General features: G+C 40.8%; 1 protein-coding gene across 2 annotated transcripts in view; it reads left to right on the forward strand.

The window, feature by feature from the left end:
- Window positions 1–7,929: 7,929 nt before the first annotated feature.
- The window catches only part of FNIP2 (folliculin interacting protein 2), a 138,829-nt gene continuing 125,252 nt past the window's right edge, over window positions 7,930–21,506 (forward strand). The window contains exon 1 of one of the 2 annotated variants that reach the window (XM_037993325.2): window positions 7,930–8,237. In XM_037993325.2, coding sequence (XP_037849253.2) covers window positions 8,131–8,237 — 107 coding nt within the window. In that variant the 5' untranslated portion in view covers window positions 7,930–8,130. The remainder of the gene's footprint in view (window positions 8,238–21,506) is intronic. The other variant, XM_037993334.2, reaches the window with a different exon arrangement.

Genomic DNA, 21,506 nt, shown 5'->3' on the forward strand with positions numbered 1-21,506 from the left:
AACACCACATCCCCCTTGCCAGTGATTAGATGCTGCAGAGCTTCTGAGAAAATGAAACACACAGGAAGAAACCAGCCCCATCTCCTGCTGGATATAGTTGCACCTACACATAGTCTCCAGAAGTGTGAGGCCATCTTGGTGCCAGCTCGAGGAAGAATTTAACACACAGAGGAGAGCAGAGCCAAGGGAATCCCAGAGAAGCAGGTGTGGCTCTAGTATGCCATGACTGGCCCCTGTACTACCTTTAGACCTAATATTTTATGAGGTAAAATATCCTTTTATTGTTTAAGCCAATTTGGGCTGGAGCTTCTATTACTTGAAGTAAAAGGCAATAACTGATACAGTCTGCTTTGTCTCAGGAAGGGGATTTGGTATAAGAGGGAAAAGAGAGGAAGCGGATAGTATTACATGTTAGGTGATTCAGAAAGGCAAAATTCACATTCGGGGTAGGAGACCCAATTTGGTGATGCTGAAGCAAAAGGGCTTTGGGGTTAAGCCAGGTAATCAAAAACAGAAGTCTAAGTCCCCTATACGATCAGTTTCCTAATGGCGACTTACAACAGAACAGCAATGATCTCTTCTTCCTCCCAAAATAAATAAATGGAAAAAGTTAAGAAAGTCTTCCTCATCTAGCAATTTCCATGGCAAATCCTTTTGTGAGGGTCTAGAGCTTACCATGGTGTAGGGATTGCAAACTCCATTCATTTATTGACTCATTCATTCATTCAGTCAACAAATACATATCTGAGGAGATACCATGTGCCAGGCGTATTAGTCAACAAGTCAGACATAGTCCCTGACCTAAAGGAATATATGTTTAGTGTGGGACAAAGGTGTTATAAATTTATTTATTGGTTAATTACAAATTATGGTAAGTGCTTTAAAGAAATAGAAAAGGGTGCTATAACAGAAACACTGGGGGCACGGTGGAGGCCTTTAATTAAGAACATAGATTGAGGGAATCAGCCAGTCAACATGTGAATAAGTGACATTAAGTTGAGACCTGAAAGATAAATGGGAGTGCTGGGTGCAGTGGCACATACCAGTAATCCCAGCACTTTGGGAGTCTGAGGCCAGTGGATTGCTTGAGCTCAGGAGTTTGAGACCAGCCTGAGCAACAAGGCAAAACCCCATCACTACAAATACAAAAAAATTAGCCAGGTGTGATAGTGTGTGCCTGTAGTCCCAGCTACTCAGGAGGCTGAGGTAGGAGGATCGCCTGAGCCCAGGAAGCAGAGGTTGCAGTAGGCCAAGATCACGCTACTGCCCTCCAGTCTGGGTGACAGAGTGAGACCCTGTCTCAAAAAAAAAAAAAAAAAAAAGATAGGAGTTAACCAGGCAGAACTGTGGGATGGGGGTGGGTGGGAGCATTCCTGACAGAGGAGGCTTGGTTGAAGAAATGAAAGCACACCAATGTGACTGGAAGACAGCAAGGGTGAAGTCAGGGGTGGGTGATGTGAGATGAATTTGGAGAGGGAGGTGGGGACCTAAACCTCTCTTGGCAATGCTACGAATTTTGGATTTTACTAAGTGGGATGAGAAACCACTAAAAATTTTTAATCGAAGAAGGGATATGATAAAAAGTTACATTTATAAGTGATCCCTACAGCAGCTACACTAGAGTAGATAGGATTTGGGCAAGAAAGTAACCAATTACTACTGCCAAAGTCCAAGAGATAAACAGGGCTTGGACTAGGGTGGTGGCAATGAATAGAGAGATAAATGGATGAGAAATATTTTGGGGATGATGAGAGAAATAGAAGGGTTAAGGATGCTTCGTAAGTTTCAGTTTAAAGAAATGTGTAGAAGGAAGGTGCCATTTACTGGGATAGGGAAGATGGCAAAGGAAGCAGGATTTGGAACAAGCAAAGATCAAGAGTTCAGTGTGTGATGCTTTTAAGATATCCCAGTGGAGATATCAAGTAGGTAGCTGGTTGTAAAGTTCTGAAGAGAGGTCAGGATCAAAGGTTAAAAATTAGGTGTCATCGACAGATAAATGGCATTTAAAGTCGCAGGGATGGATGAGTTTATCTAGTGAGCTAAAGAATACACATGAGAAGAATAGAAGTGAGAGAAGAGAAGCCCAAGGAATTTCATACTTTAAAGGATAAGAGAGTGGTTCATGCCTGCAATATCCCAGCACTTTGGGAGGCCGAGGCAGGAGGATCGCTTGAGCCCAGCAGTTCTAGACCAGCCTGAGCTACATAGTGAGAAACCATCTCTAAAAAAAGACCTGAAAAAAATTAGCTGGGTGTGGTGGTGAGTGCCGGTGGTCCCGGCTACTCAGGAGGCTGAGGCAGGAGGACTGCTTGAACTCAGTAGGTCAAGGCAGTAGTGAGTGTTTGTGCCACTGCACTCCAGCCTGGGCAACAAAGCAATATACTGTTTCTAAATAAATAAAGGATGGGAAAAGAAGACCCAATAGTGGAGAATGAGCAGCCTACAAGTTTAGTTAAAACTAGAAGAGGTCTGCGACACTGAAAGATGAAAGTTTCCCAAAGGAGAAATGGTCAGTTGAATTGATTGCAGAGAAGAGAAAAATGTCCCTTGATTTCAGCACCATGGAGTCACTGATTGTCACTCTAAGGTTGTCAGGTGGATGGAGTTCTGCTGCAAATACCAAAAGAATCAATTTATAGGATTCATTAGATTCAATGTTAGATTTTGAGGTTGTCTTCCCTGAGAGCTTCTGCTTTTATTTGTTGTTGTTGCTTGTTTTTAAGCAGGGTCTCCCTCTGTCACCCAGACTGGAGTGCAGTGGCATGATCAAGGCTTACTGCAGCCTCAACTTCCCAGGCTTAAGTGATTCTCCCACTTTAGCTTCCCGAGTAGCTGGGACTACAGGTTCATGCCACCATGCCTAATTTCTTTTTAACTTTTTGTAGAAACACAGTCTCACTATGCTGCCCAGGCTGGTCTTTAACTCCTGGGCTCAAGGAATCCTCCTGCGTCGGCCTCCTAGAGTGCTGGGATTACAGGTGTGAGCCACTGTGCCTGGCTGGTTCTAATTGCTTATAAGGATGGCTATTTCATTATTTTCATTCTTTCTTAGTCTCTTACTTTTCCCAAATATGTAAATTTCCATTTTAAAACACATAATAAAACTCTGTCTTGCAAGTCCCACATAGGTTCCACTGGACCCTTTCATAACTTAACAGGATCTTGGTGATTCTGATTTCCTCTAGCTCCAGAAATTTTGCTATATCACTATCCTAGGGATTATTTCAACATTTTTCAGCAATTTCCAACTGTATAAGACAAGACAAAAATAGTAAAGTGGGTGCTATAACAGAAACACTGGGAACAAAAGTGAAATAAATCGCCATTAGATGATTCTTCTGTTATCTTATTGTAATGCCCCAAACACTGTATCATCTTTTAAGAGGGCAGGAAAAAAATCTGGAGACATTATTTTTATAGTATTTATTTATTTATTTTTTAAAGTTTTCATTGGTAAATATTCAGAATTTTTCATTTTTTCCCATAATGGCAAATAGAAGAAAATTGATAAAGAAAAATATTTCTAATAATTAGAAAAAGCAGATGTCTAATGCAAAAAGACAGAGGACTCTATACTTTAAAGATGATGGTGAAATTTTATTTATTTTATTTTATTTTAGAGACAGGACCTTGCTCTGTTGCCCAGACTGGAGTACGGTGGTATGATCATAGCTCACTGCTTCCTTGAACTCCTGGGCTCAAGTGATTCTCCTGTCTCAGCTTCTTGAGTAGGTAGGACTATGGGTATATACCACCATGCCCGGCTATTTTTTTTTACTTTTTGTGGAGAGAGGGTCTCATGCTGTTGCCCAGACTGGTCTTGAACTCCTGAGCTCAAGCAATCCTCCACCTAGGCCTCCCAAAGTGCTGGGATTTATCAGTGTGAGCCATCGTGCCTGGCCTGAATGAAACATGTAAGTGAAATCTCAGACTATGAGTCTTTAGATGATGATATCCTAGATACATTTTCTCAAACTCAATAACTGACAATTCAACAACATATACCTAAGGATAAAAAGGAAATAGGGTATTCTCATCCACTTTGACATTTAATAGGAATTACTTCCTTATTCAATATTTTGCAACAAGAACCTGAGCCATCCTAAAAAAGTGTGATAGACTGTCATCTTTCATGATGTGCATCCAGTATACTTCATATAGTTTATAAGATAACAAATGATAAAGACAGATGTATATATACAAAGGTGAAGGGAAGGAAATCTATAAGGAGGAGATGAAAAAATTCACTGGATTGCTAATTCTAATTGGTGTTTATAAATCTAAAAATGAAAATATTTTGCAGCTAAGAAACAAAGAAAATAACTACTGTCTCTTCAACAAAATGATGAGCCATCAAAGTTTTCAAAAGCACTGCTTTTTTTTTTGTTCAAGTGCAAGCAGCACAAAGGTAATGATCAGTTAGAATCATTAGAGATGTATTTGAGGCCAGGTGTGGTGGCTCACACCTGTAATCTCAGCACTTTGGGAGGCTGAGGCAGGTGGATCACTTGAGGTCATGAGTTCAAGACCAGCCTGGCCAACATGGTGAAACTCTGTCTCTAATAAAAATACAAAAAATTAGCCGGTCTTGGTGGTGGGTGCCTGTAGTCCTGGATGGTTAGGCATGAGAATTGCTTGCACCCAGGAGGCGGAGGTTACAGTGAGCTGAGATTGCGCCACTGTACTCCAGCCTGGGTGACAGGTTGAGACTCTGTCTCAAAAAAAAAAAAAAAAAAAAAAAAAAAAGTATTTGAAGCCTGGAATCAATAGTTATAAGATGATTGTGTTCCTGGTTCACACATGCTAATTGATAAGTAGTCAGTTACGTTCAAAGAACACTGTCCACTTAGGGTAAATAATCCTTCAAATGCAGGAAAATATAGAATAAAAAAATGGGTTTGCTATATTTAAATTAAAAATTTTTTAAAGAATTATTTTTCACTACTCCTTTAATCTTAGTTTTGTAAATGATTTGCAAAATGACTTAACGGTATGAAAAACCAGAACCAGGACCATTGGTGGCGAGTATTTTCTCTGGCATATTGACAGATAAACAGATTGGCATTATTTGTCTCACATAACAAGCAATAAAGAAGACAGAAAACAAGAACCTGCCTCAGCCTCTTATAGACTGGTCTATAAGAAAATAGAAATATTATCTCACCTAATGGAGAGTGTCAGGTTAGGGTAGAGGGACTGTGGCTCAATAATGCCATCAAGGACCCAGCTCGCTTCTATGTCTCTTTGCCAACTCCAGTTCTGGTTTCATCTTTAGTCTTGTAGCAAGATGGCATTAGACCTAGACATATAACATCCAAAGGAAGAAAAAAACCCACTCTCTCTCTCTCTATTAAGAGTGAGGAAACTTTCCAGAATTACTCCTTTTCCTACAGCTCCCTTCTCTCTTGCCTCCTGCTAGGAATAAGGGTAACAGGTATTACACAGGCTACAAACAGTATCAATGCCAGTATAATTGCAGAAGCAGAACTAAAATGACTTACATAATACCCAGGAATTGAGAACTGTCACCAGGACTCAGAATGGACTGGACTAAGTAAGTCAGCCCTTTACAACTTCCCCTTTCCCATTTTAGTGTTGTTCTGTCATCTCCAAGCATTCAGGATATTGTCTTATTCCCTGCTCCTCTTGACAGCTGCATACAGGAACAGCCAGCTGGTATATTTTCCAAGATAGGGTGAGTGGGAAGAGGTGAATAAAGGAGATGTATGGAACTGGGCGATGGACCACGTGACCAGTTCTGGAGACTGAGATTATGACAAGCCTCTGGGACCAGGCAGTGACCAATGGATGATGGGCAAAAGATTGGGTTTTTATAGCGACTTTGAACAGCCAAGAAAAAATAAAATAAAAAACAAGAAGACTGGGAGAGCTGGCTAGAACTGTCTCCCACAACTTTTTTGGCTAGGATTTTTGTATACTTTAAAAATCCAAAGCAGAAGGTGTGACCAGAACCAGGATGAGGAAGAATGCGATGCTGAGAGGAAGCGAAGGGAGAAAGAGGGGAGAGGGGAAGCATTTTGGTTCCTTTTGTCTCCTTTAACTGAAGTCCTGGCTTTAATAGTTTTAAATACACACTCTTCCTTTATAGTTGCCCAGTCAAAACCAAAATTGAAGATGATGGCTGGAGCAGGTTATGATTTTTTAATTGCCTCTTTTGGATGATCTTGTCTATTTGGACTGGGTTGGAACCAAAAGAGTCCTAGGAAGTGAGGAACGAGGCACAATATGTCAAATTCCTCTTCCATATGCAGTTACAAAAGCTGCTAGGCTCATGAGGAACATACAGATTTTAGTCTGGAGAATAAAGGACATTTTCTGACCAAGGATGGAGTAAGAAAAGGTGGTGTGTTGCTGGCCATAGTATGACCTGGGACTGTGTCTGAAAGTCACAACGTATAAAGCCAATACCTTCTATATAGCATCCTGACCAACACTGGCAGCCCTATGAGGTAAAGGCCTTCAGTAAACAGAAATAGCAAAGTTGCAAATTAGGGTTCTGTGTACACTCAGTTGTGCAAAAGGATGATTGCTCATCAGGATAAACACTTAATCCACCATTTTAACAGTAAAAGTCTGAAGGAAACAAATGACTAAGTTTCCATTTCTACCACCTTTCTCTTACCTTTGTGAAATTTCAGCACATTATTCACAGCTAGTTCCCAACCAAGTCCAGAAACTAACACAATTTAAAAAAGAAAATGCAAAGTAAAATCGGCCCAGAATAGGTTCTTTTGATTACTTACGTTTTTGGAAATATATTTCCCTTTTTGAGTCTCCAAGAGTCCTACTCTCAACAAGTGTAAGAGAGCCCAGGTGAGTCACTGTTCACTACTCAAGGGGAAGCTAGAAGAGGCATGGTTGGGATCTTACTAACTTTATCTCTATTTCCCATCATCAGAAAAATTCGTGAAGCCCAACACTCTAAAACATAGATTAAGAAGTTGCTTTGAGTCTGGTAACGTGTCCTACACTGGCTGTTTAGAGCCCTGCACCACCAAGGATTAAATTCCAAAGGGGACTGGGGTGGGACAGGGCAGAAGAGTGGACTCAAACACACGAACTCCTCCCTTCCTCAAACCAAACGTCTGCCGCTGATACACCTTGATTGATTGTTAAATATGTATTAGGAAAAACAATGCCTTGTTATAAAATATCTTGTTTCTAAATCTATGTAGTGAGTTCCGTGTGTGTGTGTGTGTGTGTGTGTGTGTGTGTTTTAAAGGGGGGGCTTAACATTTCAAATGCAGCTTCTTATATAACCACGGTATGGTGGCCCAAGACGTCAAACAGAACAAATGATTTGGATAAACACTTTAAATTTTGTGAAAGCCTGGAGGAATCGAATCTGGATATAGAGAAAACCTGACAAAACCTTCAGTGCTATGTGATTCAGATCACAGCCCACCGAAGCGGTCACCGCACGTACCAAGCCCTCTCCCCTAGCACACGCCTTCTGTGAACGGGCTTTTCTTGTACCTGAACAAAGCGAGGACCCAAGTTCAGGGGCTTTGTCTCTAAAGAACAAAGATCGGCCTAGCTGCATGCTCGCTGTGCGAAAGAACTCAGGCTCCGTGGGAACCCCACGCCACTCGCGGAGCTGCGCCCTGGCTGCCGCTCCCGCCCCTCGGGCCCCTTTAAGTGCCGCGCCTGCCCCCGTTCGCGTCCCCCGCGTGCCCGAAGTACTGGGCCGCCCGCCCGCTCCGGGCCGCGCCTCCCGCCTCCCACCTCCCACCTCCCACCTCCCGCCTCCCGCCTCCAGCCGGGGTTACGTGAGCCCGGGGCGGGCGGCCGCCGGGCCAATGGCCGCCGCCGGGGCCGCCGCGCTCCTCCCGCGCCGCCGCCGCCGCCGTGGGGCTGCGGGCTCCTCCCGCAGGAGATAACTGTCAGCGCGCGAGGCGGCGGCGGGCCGGCTCAGTCATATGACCGGCAGCCGGCAGCTCCGGCGCCGAGCAGAGTTACTCAGCTGCAGCGGCCCCGCGCTCCCGCAAGGCTGGGCGGCCGCGCCGCCGCGATGGCCCCGCCACCGCGGCCGCCGCCCCCGGCTGCGCGCTGAGCCGCCGGCCCCCGGAGCGCCACGGCCGGAGCTGCGGCGGCGGCGGCGGCGGCATCATGGCCCCGACCCTGCTCCAGAAGCTCTTCAACAAAAGGGGCAGCAGCGGCAGCTCCGCGGCGGCGTCTGCCCAGGGCAGGGCTCCTAAGGAAGGACCCGCCTTTAGGTGAGGGGCGCCGGGGGGCTACTCTGGCGCGGAACCCGAGTTGGCTTCGGTGCTCGCCGGGGAGGGGACGGGTAGGGGAAGGGGCCGGGTAGGGGAAGGGGAAGGGGCCGTCCGGGACGGCTCTGCCCATCGCCGGCACCTGGTCCCGGGCTTGTCAGCGTGGACGCGCCTGATCCGAGTGTGGCTCCGGACCCTCCGTGACCCTTCCTCCCGCTCTTCCTCCACAACTCGGGGTCCTTCCCCATTTCAGAGTTCTCTTGTGTTCCTTGGGGTTCCCAGGCGTGCGCTTGCTTGGCTGTGGCGACGGGAGATTCTCCGGTTATTGGGGTGAACCCCTTCCGGGCAGAGCCGCCTGGGCGCCTCTGCGGGCCCAGCAAAGCTGTGAGCTGTCATTTTGAGGGCAGCTCCAACCTATTGTGTACGTGACAGTGTTTTGAAGTTCTGAAGGAGCAACAGTCACGAAAAAGGCATCTTTCTTCTTTCTTGCCATATATGACAAGCTCTCAAACGGATGAATGAAAGTATGTAATTTCCACATCATCTGGAAGGTTGAAGCCGCATGATGTGTGGAAAGGGGGAGTAAGATGCAATTATGAAATTTCCGAGATTTCAAGTGATCAAAGCTGATAATGTATATTTAATAGATTTGATCTCTCGAACACATACCTTTGAATATTGATAGCATTTATGGGGAGCTTACTATCTAAAATGCTTTATGTTGATTTCTGTCGTTTACTTTTCTATCAATGCGGTGAGGTAGGTGCTATTATAAGTCCCATTTTACAGGTGAGGAAACTTAGAGTCCCAGAGAACTTAGGCTGCTTGCCCAAAATCCACAGCTGTCAGTGGTAGAGCCTGTGTTTTGACCCAAGCAGTTTGACCACAGATTCCAGTCTTTAAAATCCCTATGCTGTTCTGATTTCGAGGGCTAACTTTTAAAAGATGCCTTAAAATGTCCTATATTGCTTTTGAGCACAAGTATGTTGAGAGGTTTATTGATCTTTAACAATTTTTCAGCACATTTTAAAATTGAGCATTAACTCCCAAGTCTGACAGTCTTCTAGGTACTTTTTGGCCAGAATGTCTTGCAAAAACAGTTCATTGTTAAACAGATCTAGACCCAGTATAATAAACCTTTTAAAAGTTTGAAGTGAAACTTCGAAATAAATTCTGAATTAAGTTTTATGTTCTAGATTTTGCTTTTCTTGAATTCCATCATTTAAAACAGTCTCTCACTGTGGTCATGTGAAAATTAAATAACGTGTATGACACACACACACACACGGAAGGCGTATTGTGAGGACTTTAAACTCCCTGAGTTAAATTCTCATGTTTTCTTTAGGCTAACGAGCCTTATAATTTGAGTGGGAATTCTATGCCTTTTGCTAGGCTGAGTACTAGTGATGCCATGTACTTCTCAGAATGGTAGAATTACTTCGGACCCAAGGTGTGTAATTTCGTCCCTTCCCTCCCTGTAACCAAGACTTTATCAAGGGTACAAAGCCTGGAGCGGAAGGGGCATGTGATGTTACAGGTGTCTGTATGTTGGCAGCTTTTGCCAAGGACATTTAAAGCCATTTGAATGCAGGAGGACATAGTGGCAGTTACATTGTCATTGTTTTCTGTGCTCCTTGCCCAGTTGCCGACCACCACTTCCTCTATCCACAAGTTTGAGTGTATTTGAACCAAAAAATTGGGGCTATATTTAGGGCTTTGGGCCATATTAGGGAAATTGATTCCCACTTTGTGGGAACATTTTCAGTAGTGTTCTGACTTCTCATTTGTGTATAATGAAGAACAGAAAATTGTGCCAAGTACGGCTTTTTTTTTTTTTTTTTTGACCTCATTAGGATTTTCTACAAGTATTTGAGGTTGATGTTTTTGGAGAATTTGGGGATCCCAGTTGAACATCCTACTTGATAAGGGCCCCCTTCAATAGTGTCCCTGATAGAGGTCACCATGGCAAAGAAAGTAAAGTAGCAGATGTGAGCAAGGATGCTGGAAGATAGGAACAAACCATCCTGTGCTCACCAGACTGACAAAGGAGACCCCAAGCAAGTCTTTCCTTTTGCTCTTTTCACCTGGCTTAACTCTAAGATGCTGTGTAGCTGGCCTGGGGAAAGCTTCCAGGAAAATTTTTCTCTCTACCTAAAAACTTGTGAACCTGTATTTCATTTTATCCAGATTTTGCCAAATAGGAGCTGGTATGTACTTCGGGGAGAACAAGGTGCCTTATTGCAGGGCATTAGCTGCCCTTGGGAACCTACCTTGTAGTTGAATAGAGTTTTAGAAGTGAAGGTAAAACGCTTAGATTAAAAATCAAGTATTCCTAACATGAATTTGTATTCTTGAGTGCGTCTAAATACAGGATGTAACTTGTTTATCTGGAGATTGAAAATTCACTGAGGATTCAGGTAGACTTTTGGGGCAGTTTTGTAATGTATATGGGGGAAAATCTAAGATCCACCTTTTTGTTTGTTTTAGAGTTCATACATCTTCTGTTTCCATGATGGACTTTCACTGGTTATTTTAAACTCTTCTCGGAATTGTTTTGCCCTTGTTGTTAGTCATTTTACTCTTGTGCACTTCCTAGTCCCTTCGCTGGGCTTATGACTGTTCTCATTCCTCCAGTTTTTACACACTTGATTAGAGAGGAAATCTGTTGTCCAATATAACTAGTTTATCTCACAGGTCATTTTCAGGACTTCATGCTTCCTGGCATTTCATCTAAAAACAGTATCATCACAGTCAAGATTTCTTCTGGAGTATTTCCTTTAGGATCTTGACAGAAAGCCCTTTTCATAGCTTTGAGGAAACAGGTTGCTAGGAAAACAAAAGAAATCACGATTGATCAAACTTACGTGTTTGGGAGAAGTAGTCAAAAATGCTATATGATTATGGTATTTACATTTGAATAATGCTTTGTACCAGAAAATAAATTAGGACCCCCCCCCCAAAAACAATGATTTGTGCAGTGACTCAAGTCAGAAATAGAATTATATTCTTGGTTACCTAGGATTTAAGGCCAGGGCGTTTTCAAGCCACGCTATGCCCAGTGACTGACAGGTGTGGTTCAAGTTTGAAGCATTATCTTAAGGCTGTTTTTGCTGCTGCTGTTGTTTTTTCCATATCTTTTGTAAATTAATGGGGCAGTTTCCCCCTAGAATGTGTATTTAGCAGGGAGATAAAAAGACCCTGGACTATCAGATGTTTTATTCTGGAGCAGTTAAATGAAGTAGGGAAGCATATATATTATCTGGGATATGAAGAACAAGTGAAGGCATTGCAGCTGCTTGTTAGCTAGCTGTGTGAATGCCAGAGAACAGTATACCTAAGGCCAAATGGCCTAGTTAGTGCTAATCCCCACTGTTTTGGTAGAACAAATTTAATCTGTTATAGAGTTAGTATAAGTGTAATGTAATCCCCTTATCAAATAGCATCTGATGCCTCTGTGCTTGTGGCTTGGTGCTTTACCTGTATAAATCCAGGCAGGACACCCATGATCTCGCCTACTGAAGTTTACAATCTAAAGGACAACAGATTGTACACCAAGATGAGTAAATAGCAGACCACACACTGGAAACTATGACAAACAGATAAACACTGATAAAGAGTAGATTTTTATATAAGCACAGAATTGAAAACTTACTTGCTGTTCTTGTGCTTGGAGTGACTGAGGGCAGGATTGTGATTTACTCTTCCCTCATATGGAGGGAAATTACACAGAAGTTCTTCCTCCCCTCCCACTAATAAGTCTCCAGATGCAAGCATTTCTAATGAGATTTGTTCTGAGGTAGGGTGGAGAATATTTTGGAAAAAAACAGTTTTGTTCTAGGACACTCAACATTTTTAATGCCAATAACGTAAAACGTGACATATAAATAGCGGTTTTGATTTCTTTTGACTACTTTCTAAAAGAAAGTCTTTCTGTAGATTTTTCTTGCTTGCTGCCTTGGATCTACTGGCATACTCCTTACATCATATCTCCTTGTCCTGCAAGATACTATGCACTGGTTAGTGATTTTTTCAGAGGTGAAGAAGGGAAGTGAGTTCTATTAAGAGCACTTGGAACACAGATTGAGGAGGCCATTGATTTAGCCCTGCTTCCTGCACCATGTTGTTGTGAGACCCCACAAGACTCCATTTTTCTGATCCTCAGCTTTGTCATTTGTAAAGTGACAGCATCAGACCTATGAAATAGAGTTGTGGTTAGGAAGTAATGAGCTTGAAAATCTTTTGAAAAGAATAACATGCAATACAAAACGATTTTAAGTATTACCAAGCATCTTTTTTTAGGTCATGGAGTTCAGTATTATTCCTGTTGAGGCTTTATGAAAATGGAACCATTTTTCAGAGACCGTTTTCTTTCCGTAGAGGAGAAATTTGAGACAGAGCTGAAGTGAACTGTTTTCGCTTGCGTATTAGTTTTTTAACCTTGATGCAGTCAGTCATGAAACAGAGATCTTAAGTTTTCAGAGAGGTCTTAAAGACGTTCAGTGGGCACTCACTCAAACCTGGTAGAGGTGACGGGGCATCAGAAAGATTCTTAGAAACACGGTGTGTTTGTTTTTCCAAAGTTATTTGCAAATTTTTGTTATCAAGAATAAAATCGCATTTAGCCAAAAAAGGAAATTGGTTAAGCAAAATGATATAGTCACACAATGGATGACATTCTATAGCAGCCGAATCATAATTTTATACACAGACACCAAAACACAGAAAAATGTTCTCAATAGAAGAAGTAAAAGCAACTCTAGTAGCCTGACTTCACCACTGTGCAATCTATGCATGTAACAAAATTACACTTATACCCATAAATTTATATAAATTTTAAAAAGTAAAAGCAAGTTATAAATTTATGTGGAAAACATTTAAAAATAGGAGCGATTATGCATGTGCAGAATAGGCCAGCAACACTCTACACCAACATATTATAACAGTGGCTGCCAAGAGGTAGGTGAAAATTTTATTTTAATTTTTTGTGTTTTATTCTTGTTGGTATTTTTGGATTTTGCTCTAATGAATTTGTGTTACTTTTGTGATTTGGATTATTTTAAACCTAAATATTCTAGATTATTTAACTATTAGATTATTTAACTATTTAAAGTAACTTAAATAGCATTTAGCGTATTCTACACCATGAGGTAATAGAGTAAGGATAATATTTATGGAGAAACCTGATTTGAATACATTTCTTCATAGAATCTTTCTTCTTCATCAAAAAAACTGTTAGCTGCTATTATTAAAAGTAATATGTTTGTTATGAAGTTTAATGTATTTAAAACCTAAATTTGTTACAAACCTCAGAGGCCAAGTTAATTGGCGATGTCAATAATGATAGGAAATATGTATGTGCAAAATGTTTAGTAGTTTGACAGGGTCGCTACTTCACCTGAGCTGCAGAGCCCGGTGTAGTCTTCCTGGGGGCTCAGAGTACAGTTTAGGAGCTGCATGCCGCTCAAGCTTTATTTGAAATATGTTTAGAAAAGACTGACACAGTCCTTTGGATTTTGAGGGAATGTGGATAAGAGGGCTGGATTAGATGTTTTTAAAAGCTAAAACAGGTAGTTATAATTTTAAGTCCTGAAATGTGAATTTGTCATATGATGCATTATTATTTGATTTAGTAGGTGGTACTAAGAGATAGATGGAGGCACATGGTCTTTTAATGCATGGAGTATACAGCTCCAAAAAGAGCACTGGTTTTTGTTGTTGCTTTAGGTTGTGTTTCTTGTGGTTTGCCTGTAAGGTCAGCCTAAGGAAGCTACTTTGCCATTGAGTTTCCTTGGAAATGGAAGCTGTAAAAGATTGTCCTTGCCGTCATGAAATACTTTGGCTGCCAGCATGAACTCCTGGTGGGTGATTCTGATTTGGGAACTGGTAATGTGCTTTATTTCTCCAGCCACTGTTTTTCTTGGTGTGGGTGAAAAGGAACAAATGTTTTATACTGATTGTACAAGCCCCTTGGCTTAGTGTGAATTGTTAGGCCTGCACTATGAGATCATGTACTTGGCTGTAAAAGTAAGTCTTTCCTTTGGATGTAAGAGTGCTGAAATATTTGGTGAGTTCCTACTTACCAAGCATTCTTTATCTCAGATTTGTGAAAAATGATTATTATGTAAAAAAGGAAAAACAGGATGGACTTTTCCAGCTAACTGGGCATGTAACAGTGATTTCCCTCAACCCCACCCCATCTGTAAATGGAACATCCATGACTCACTTCTCATGGCCACACAGACACTTTTGTAACCAGTGCTTGAATGGGAGGGTGGGATGGGGATGGAAGGAGATGGGCTGGCACCCCACTTGTGTTCAGCCAGAATCTGTCCAGCTGCCTTTATAATGGACTTCTGAAAAGGACAATGTGCCTTCTCATGCATCATGCTACATATTTTTTTTTCCTTATTGCACTTTCTGTTTGTGCCAGAATAATACAATATATTAAGCGTAATAAAATGTAGCCATTAATACTATAATGTTGTGGATAAATGTTGTATAGCAGAGTACTCTTTCTGTTATATAAGATTTTAGTATCAGCATGAGTCTGGATCCCTGATTATCATATTTCTCTCTCCTGAACTGTGTGCCTTCATTTCTAGGAATTATTTTTCTAGTTATTTGTCCCTATAAACTTGTTTAATTTGTAGATTATACTCTAGAATTTGTGTCCATCATAGTGCTATAAGAGATTTATATATTGGTTTAGACGATGATTTTATCACCGCACCTAAGACTTTTTAATCATAAAAGGTATGTATTTCTGTATTTGATATATATCTTTAAATAAATGATTGGTGTTTGGTTATGTACTGATGTCTAATTGAAAATGACAACCAATTCATGCAGGATATCTAAGTGAGAGTGAGCACTGAGGCAGTAGAAATTCATCCCCCAAAAGCTGAGGGGGACTAATTGAGAACCTACATATCTGGTGGGGACCTTAGCCTGTTTCCCAGTAAGGACAGTTGCATGTTGTCATGGCAACTCTTAACAAGTTGAAGACAAGTTAGACGTTAACCTGCACGTTCCTCAAGAGATGAAACAGGTGTTGATTTACGATGTGTTAGGAAGCAGCAGCAAATTCACCAGTCCAGTTGATTCTGACTTTAACACCTTATAAATACTTCAGACTGCCAACTCTCTCTCTGATATGCCTGGAAAGTTGGACATTTTCTTTTTTTGTCTTATAGTCAAAACCTTTGGGGTTATGGGGGGAAAAGTATATTATCATTCGGTTCTTCATTAGCTATCCTCACTCAAGTTCTTCTATAAAATGTGATTAAAAAATAGTAACAAAATACCTTTTAAATTCAATGCCACAAAGTCTTTTAAATTTAAAGCATACATCTGAAATAACTGTGAATGAAACAGAAAGACATACATGTGATAGTTACAGCATGGCTGTGAGAGTTCTTCTAAATCCTAGCCTTGCCATTGTATCTCTGCTTTTAATGCAGTGCTTGGCAGGAAGTTGGCGTTTAATAAATACCTGTTGAAGGAATGAATGAATTCAAGAGTTTTGAACACTGATAATCCATAAACAGTCTCTAGTATTCCAGAATCTGATATCTTGAAATATTTCTTGATGTTTCTAGCATGCATTTTGACATTTTAGAAAATGAATCTTGTTACAGATGGCTCAAAGAAATTTCCTCCTTTTTGTCAATGTTAGTGAATTATTTTTCTGGTATCAAAATGATAGGGTAAAAGTGCTCTGACAGTTGATTGATCTGCACCCCCACCTCCCTGAGAAAACCTTTAAGAAGACACTTGCTTAAGTAATATATCAGAGATCCAGTTATGAAATCCCACAGCTGTCAGAAATGACCTACTGAAAAACGATTTAAATATTTATGAAGCTATGAAATTGTTAGCTGTGGGTTGATGATGTAGAACTCTTCTCTATATACTTTTTAGATGCATTTGAATTCTTGTGTGGCTTGGTAAAACTGAAATACATTATGGAATGAAATGAGCAAATTGGTTCTCTCAAATTTAAGATAATAGTACACTTAATTGTGAAAACAATATTGGTATTCTGAACCCTGCAAAGACTATATATTTGCATGTTAAATGAAGTAAGCACTTTAGAAAAAAAAAATGGAATCATCTCTGCTTTCCATGTATGATTTTTCCATTTGAGAAACTAACTTAGAAATGGATTTGTGAATCTGACATGTTCTTTAAAAAGAATGTGCCAGACTAACATATTAATGGTGGCCTACACTGTGTGAGGAGGTGAGCCATGAGTAAACATTTTCTCCAAGCATATCAGGCAATGACTGTTTGCTTTAGAATGGTACATTGAGTAAGTTAGTTGCTAGGGCAGAAGGAGGCAGCCAGAACTACTGGCCCTGCCCTGCACAGGAGGGCAGAGATGGACCCCTGGTAGCCACTTGGTGCTGAGTGTGCAGGCTCCATGGAAGACCCTGTGGATGCTGGTAACTGGCCCCACAGTATTGCTTTGTGCCATGTGTACCTGAGAAATTGCTTTTACATGAAATTATGATTTTAAGATTTTTTCAAACATATCTGGTTAAAAGTTCATATAAAATATGTTGAAATATAAGCCTCTTACTTCACACCCGAATCCCTCTTCCCAAAGGCTACCATTGCTGTACCAGTTTATTTCATATCCTTTTAGAAATACTCTATGCAAATACAAGAAAAAAAATTCTTTCCCTCAGACAAAATGGTAGTTGCTACCTACACTGTTCATCATTTTGTTAAAAGTTGCTTTGTATTCCTTTGAATAAATGCATATACAACACTTAACCCAGTAGTTCTCAAGTCCGGTGAGACACTAAAGTCACCTAGAGAGCTTTAAATGCCCAGACTACTTCTCAGAGATCTTGATTTAATAGATCTGGGCTGAGGCTTTAGGTTTGTCTTTATGAAACTCTCCCTGGGTAATTTACGTGTGCAGCCAAGCACACTACAATAGTCTTCCCTTATCTGAGGTTTCACTTTCTGCTGTCAACCTCAGTCTGACAATATTAAGTCGAAAATTCAAGAAATGGACCAACTCTGGGTGCACTGCCTATGAGTTTGCTCTGCAAGGAGCAGTACCATTTAAAAAAGAAGAAAGAAGATTCCAGAAACAAACAATTTATAAGTTTTGAATTGCACACCATTCTGAGTAGCACGATGGAATCTCCACTGTCACTTCATCTTATCACATAGGCATTTGTCATCTCACATCATCACAAGGAGAAGGAGGGTGACTATAGTACGATGAGATATTTCCTGAGAAAGAGATCACGTTCACGTAACTATGACTATAGTATATTAAAATTGTTCTATTTTATTATTAGTTATTGTTGTTAATCTCTTACTGTGCCTAATTTATAAATTAAACTTTATCATAGGTATGTATGGGAAAAAGCATAGTATATACAGGGTTTGGCATTAAGCACAGTTTTAGGCATCCACTGGAAGTCTTGAAAGGTATCCCCTGTGGATAAGAGGGGACTACTGTAATTTTATCCAGTTTTCTACTGATGGAGTATTTACTTCCAGGCTTTATTGTTAGAAATGGTGAACTTCCTGGTTGAAAGATTCTTATGCATAAGCTCAAGTATATTTCCAGGATAAGAACCCAGGATGGAATTTCTGCCAAATTGCTCTTCAGAGAGGTTGCACCTGTTTATACGCCTACCAACAGCATATGATAGTGGCTGTTTAGTGAAGATGATTTAAAGTACCCTGAAGAAATAGCAGTGGTAGGGTGGTGGGGAAACTTGGACCCTAGATCATTCTTGGTAGTTGTTGATCACTTGTCTAGTTCAACATGTGTGCAGATTGTTAAACTCTTTTACAGCTCAGTTTGGCTGTGCTTTCCACACTTAAAAATGCTCATACTTTTTTGACTCAGTAACTTAAGAGAAAAAACTTTTGTGCATGAAAATGTTTAAAAAACAAATCTTTGTGCACAAAGATGTTCTTTATATATTGTCATTATAATGTTAAATAAAAGGATCATAACAATTGTCCAACAGCAGGAAAGTATCTAAATTGTTACGTCAGCTTTGTAGGATAGTAATGTAATAGTTAAATGATTATGAAGACTGTTAATATAAAATGTTTATGTTAAATGAAAACAACCAACACCAGTTGATATCTATAAGATGAATATATTAGTAAGATATGCAAATGTATGACCAAGAACTAGAAAGAAAAACAGAAAAATAATAAAGAACAGTTGACATTATGGGGTGATGAGATAGTGGATAAATGGATAAATATCCTTTGTTGGTGGTGGGTTTTTTTTTTTGTTTTGTTTTTTTTAAGATAGTCTCACTCTGTCACCCAGGCTGGAATGCAGTGGTACAATCACAGTTCACTGCAGCCTTGACCTCCCGGGCTTAAGTGATCCTCCCACCTCAGCCTCCCAAGTAGCTAGGACCACAGACAGGCATGCACCACCATACCCCCTTTTTTTTTTTTTTTGTAGAGACGGGAGCAGTGGGGTGTTCTCACTGTGTTGCCCAGTGTAGTCTTGAACTCCAGGGCTCAAGTGATCCCCCAACCTGAGCTTCCCTAAGTGCTGGGATTACAAGCATGAGCCACCTTGCCTGACCAGAAATATCCTATAAAATGTGTGGGCAAAAAATAAAAATTCGAGGCCAGGCATGGTGGCTCATGCTTGTAATCCCAGTACTTTGGGAGACTGAGGTGGAAGGATCTCTTGAGTCCAGGAGTTTGAGACCAGCCTGGGAACAAAAGGAGACCCCATCTCTACAAAATAAAAAATTTTTTAAAAATTAGCTAGGCACGTGCTTGTGGTTATAGCTACTTGTGGGTCTAAGGTGGTGGGATCACTTGAACCCAAGAAGTTGAGGCTTTAGCAATGATCACGCCACTGTACTCTAGCCTGGGTGACAGAGTGAGACCCTGCCTCCGAAAAAAAAAAAAAAAAAAGACAGAAAAATATAAAATTCTGTTATAATACAAATAGCCATTTATTTATGATAGTAAAGATGTTGTAAACCTTGTTAATTAGTGAAGACATAAATGTAGCATATGTACGTAAGTGACTTCCCTGAAATCTTTTAGAATGCTTTTAGAATAGCTGTTTCTCAAGAATTTTAAGGGAGCCCATTCCAGCATTTAAAAAATAATAATATTCTTTACCATTTGCTTCCCTATACCAAGTGCTTTTTACTTAAGTCATTTCACACGTCTCATAGTTATTCTTTGATGATAGATATTTTTATTATCTGATTTATAGATTATAAATTTTCCATAATTATGGATGAACACTTGAGGCTTGCCTGAAATTGAGTGGTTAACTCGTGACCCTGGGAATTCAAACTGAAATCAGTCAGCTCTTTATTAATACATGATCTGTATTCTCTCTCTGCAGATTAATATTTGAAGTACTTAAGACTGAGATTCAGTGGTAGATTTTGTGAGGTTTATAAGAAAGTATTAAGTCTAGCCGAGCGTGGTGGCTCACGCCTGTAATCCCAGCACTCTGGAAGGATGAGGCAGGCAGATCATTTGAGGTCAGGAGTTCAAGACCAGCCTGACCAACATGGCGAAACCCTGTCTCTACTAAAAACACAAAAAAATTAGCTGGTTGTGGTGGCATGCACCTGTAGTCCCTATTCAGGAGGCTGAGGCAGGAGAATCGCTTGAACCCCAGAGGCGGAGGTTGCAGTGAGCCGAGATCGCGCCACTGCACTCCAGTCTCAGCAACAGAGTGAGATTCCGTCTCAAAAAAAAAGAAAAAAGAAAGTATGAAGTCTGAGTACTATTTCTAGGGAGCTTACTGTTAATTGTGCAATAATATACATTACGTGTGAAAAACTAATTAATAATACAAAACAGTGGTTCGGGACCAAGTCTCTAAAGTCCTATTAAGATGAAAGGAAGGAGTGAGGGAGGGCTCTTTAGTCTGGGCTAGTTAGGGAGGCTCTGTGGAGGAGATAAGAGCTAATAGGTAGAATTCAGAGAAGTGAAAAACTTTTTACCTTAGAGGTGTTCCTGAGTTAAAAATGAGTGGACCAGTCTCTATGAAATCAAAGTATTCCTATGAGGCAAGATACATTTGGACCAAATTGTACAAGTCGTTGCAAGCATTATTAATTTTAAATTTTAAATGAAGGTAACCCCAAAGTGTAGGTGGGGAGGGTCTCCAGTCTATACTTTGAGTCTTATTAGAGTAGGGCCTTTGTTACAGATTTACATTTTTGTTTGTTTTTGTTTTTGTTTTGAGATGGAGGCTCACTCTGTTGTCCAGGCTGGAATGCAGTGGCGCGATCTTGGCTCACTGCAACCCCCACCTCCCAGGTTCAAGTGACTGTCCTACCTCAGCCTCCCGAGTAGCTGGGACTACAGGCGCATGCCACCATGCCTGGCTAATTTTTGTATTTTTTTTGGTAGAGATGGGTTTTCAGCATGTTGGCCAGGTTGGTCTCGAACTCCTGGCTTCAACTGATCCGCCCGTCTCAGCCTCCGCAAGGTGCTGGGATTACACGCCGGAGTCACTGCGCCTAGCCTGGATTTACATTTTTGAATTCAAACCTGACTCTTCCACTTGCAATGTGGGGCACATTATTATCTCTAAATGAGGTTTTTTTTTTTTTTTTTAAATATGTAAAACAGTTGTGGAGTTGCCTTTCTTGCAAGTTTGTCTGAAGACTAGAGATAATACATATCAATTGTACCGCACAGTGCTTGGCAACTATTAGACATTCAATATGTAGTGTCTCTTGTAACTCTTAGAGACTTAAATATTATGTCTTTCCCTCCAGCTCTTTCCCTGTATTAAATGCATCTCTGCTGATCTCAAGGTTCCAGGGAAATGGCAAGTAGCTTGTCTTTACCAAAAGGTGGAGTTCCTACTCTGAAGGCAATGTGGAGCCACTGAGGTTTTAAGTAGTGGATTGGTGGAGCAGCTTGCTAAACACAGGGATCTTAACTTAAATTTTGGTGCTGAGATGCAAGTTAGTGCAGTTTTAGTGTGTATGATATATGATATCAGCAAATAGAACGTACGTGTATTCCCCAGTCTTCCCTCTCTTTCCCCTATCCCAGACCTCTCTCATCTTCAAAGGGAAAAAACAAAACTCATACAAGCTGACAGCTTCATGCTCCCAGCCTTTAAGCTTCCCCTCCAGCCTGTGGCAAAATCTATACTTGGTAAACCTACCAGATAGACAACTATCTCTTTTTGTATCCTTTAATATCAGGAGCTGCTTTTTTGTTTTTTTCCCTCAAATTAGTTTCCTGACAATTCTTTTGCCTCTTTTGATTCATTTCACA

This window comes from Chlorocebus sabaeus, chromosome 7, assembly GCF_047675955.1.
Source record: "Chlorocebus sabaeus isolate Y175 chromosome 7, mChlSab1.0.hap1, whole genome shotgun sequence".
NCBI classification, from domain to species: Eukaryota; Metazoa; Chordata; class Mammalia; order Primates; family Cercopithecidae; genus Chlorocebus; species Chlorocebus sabaeus.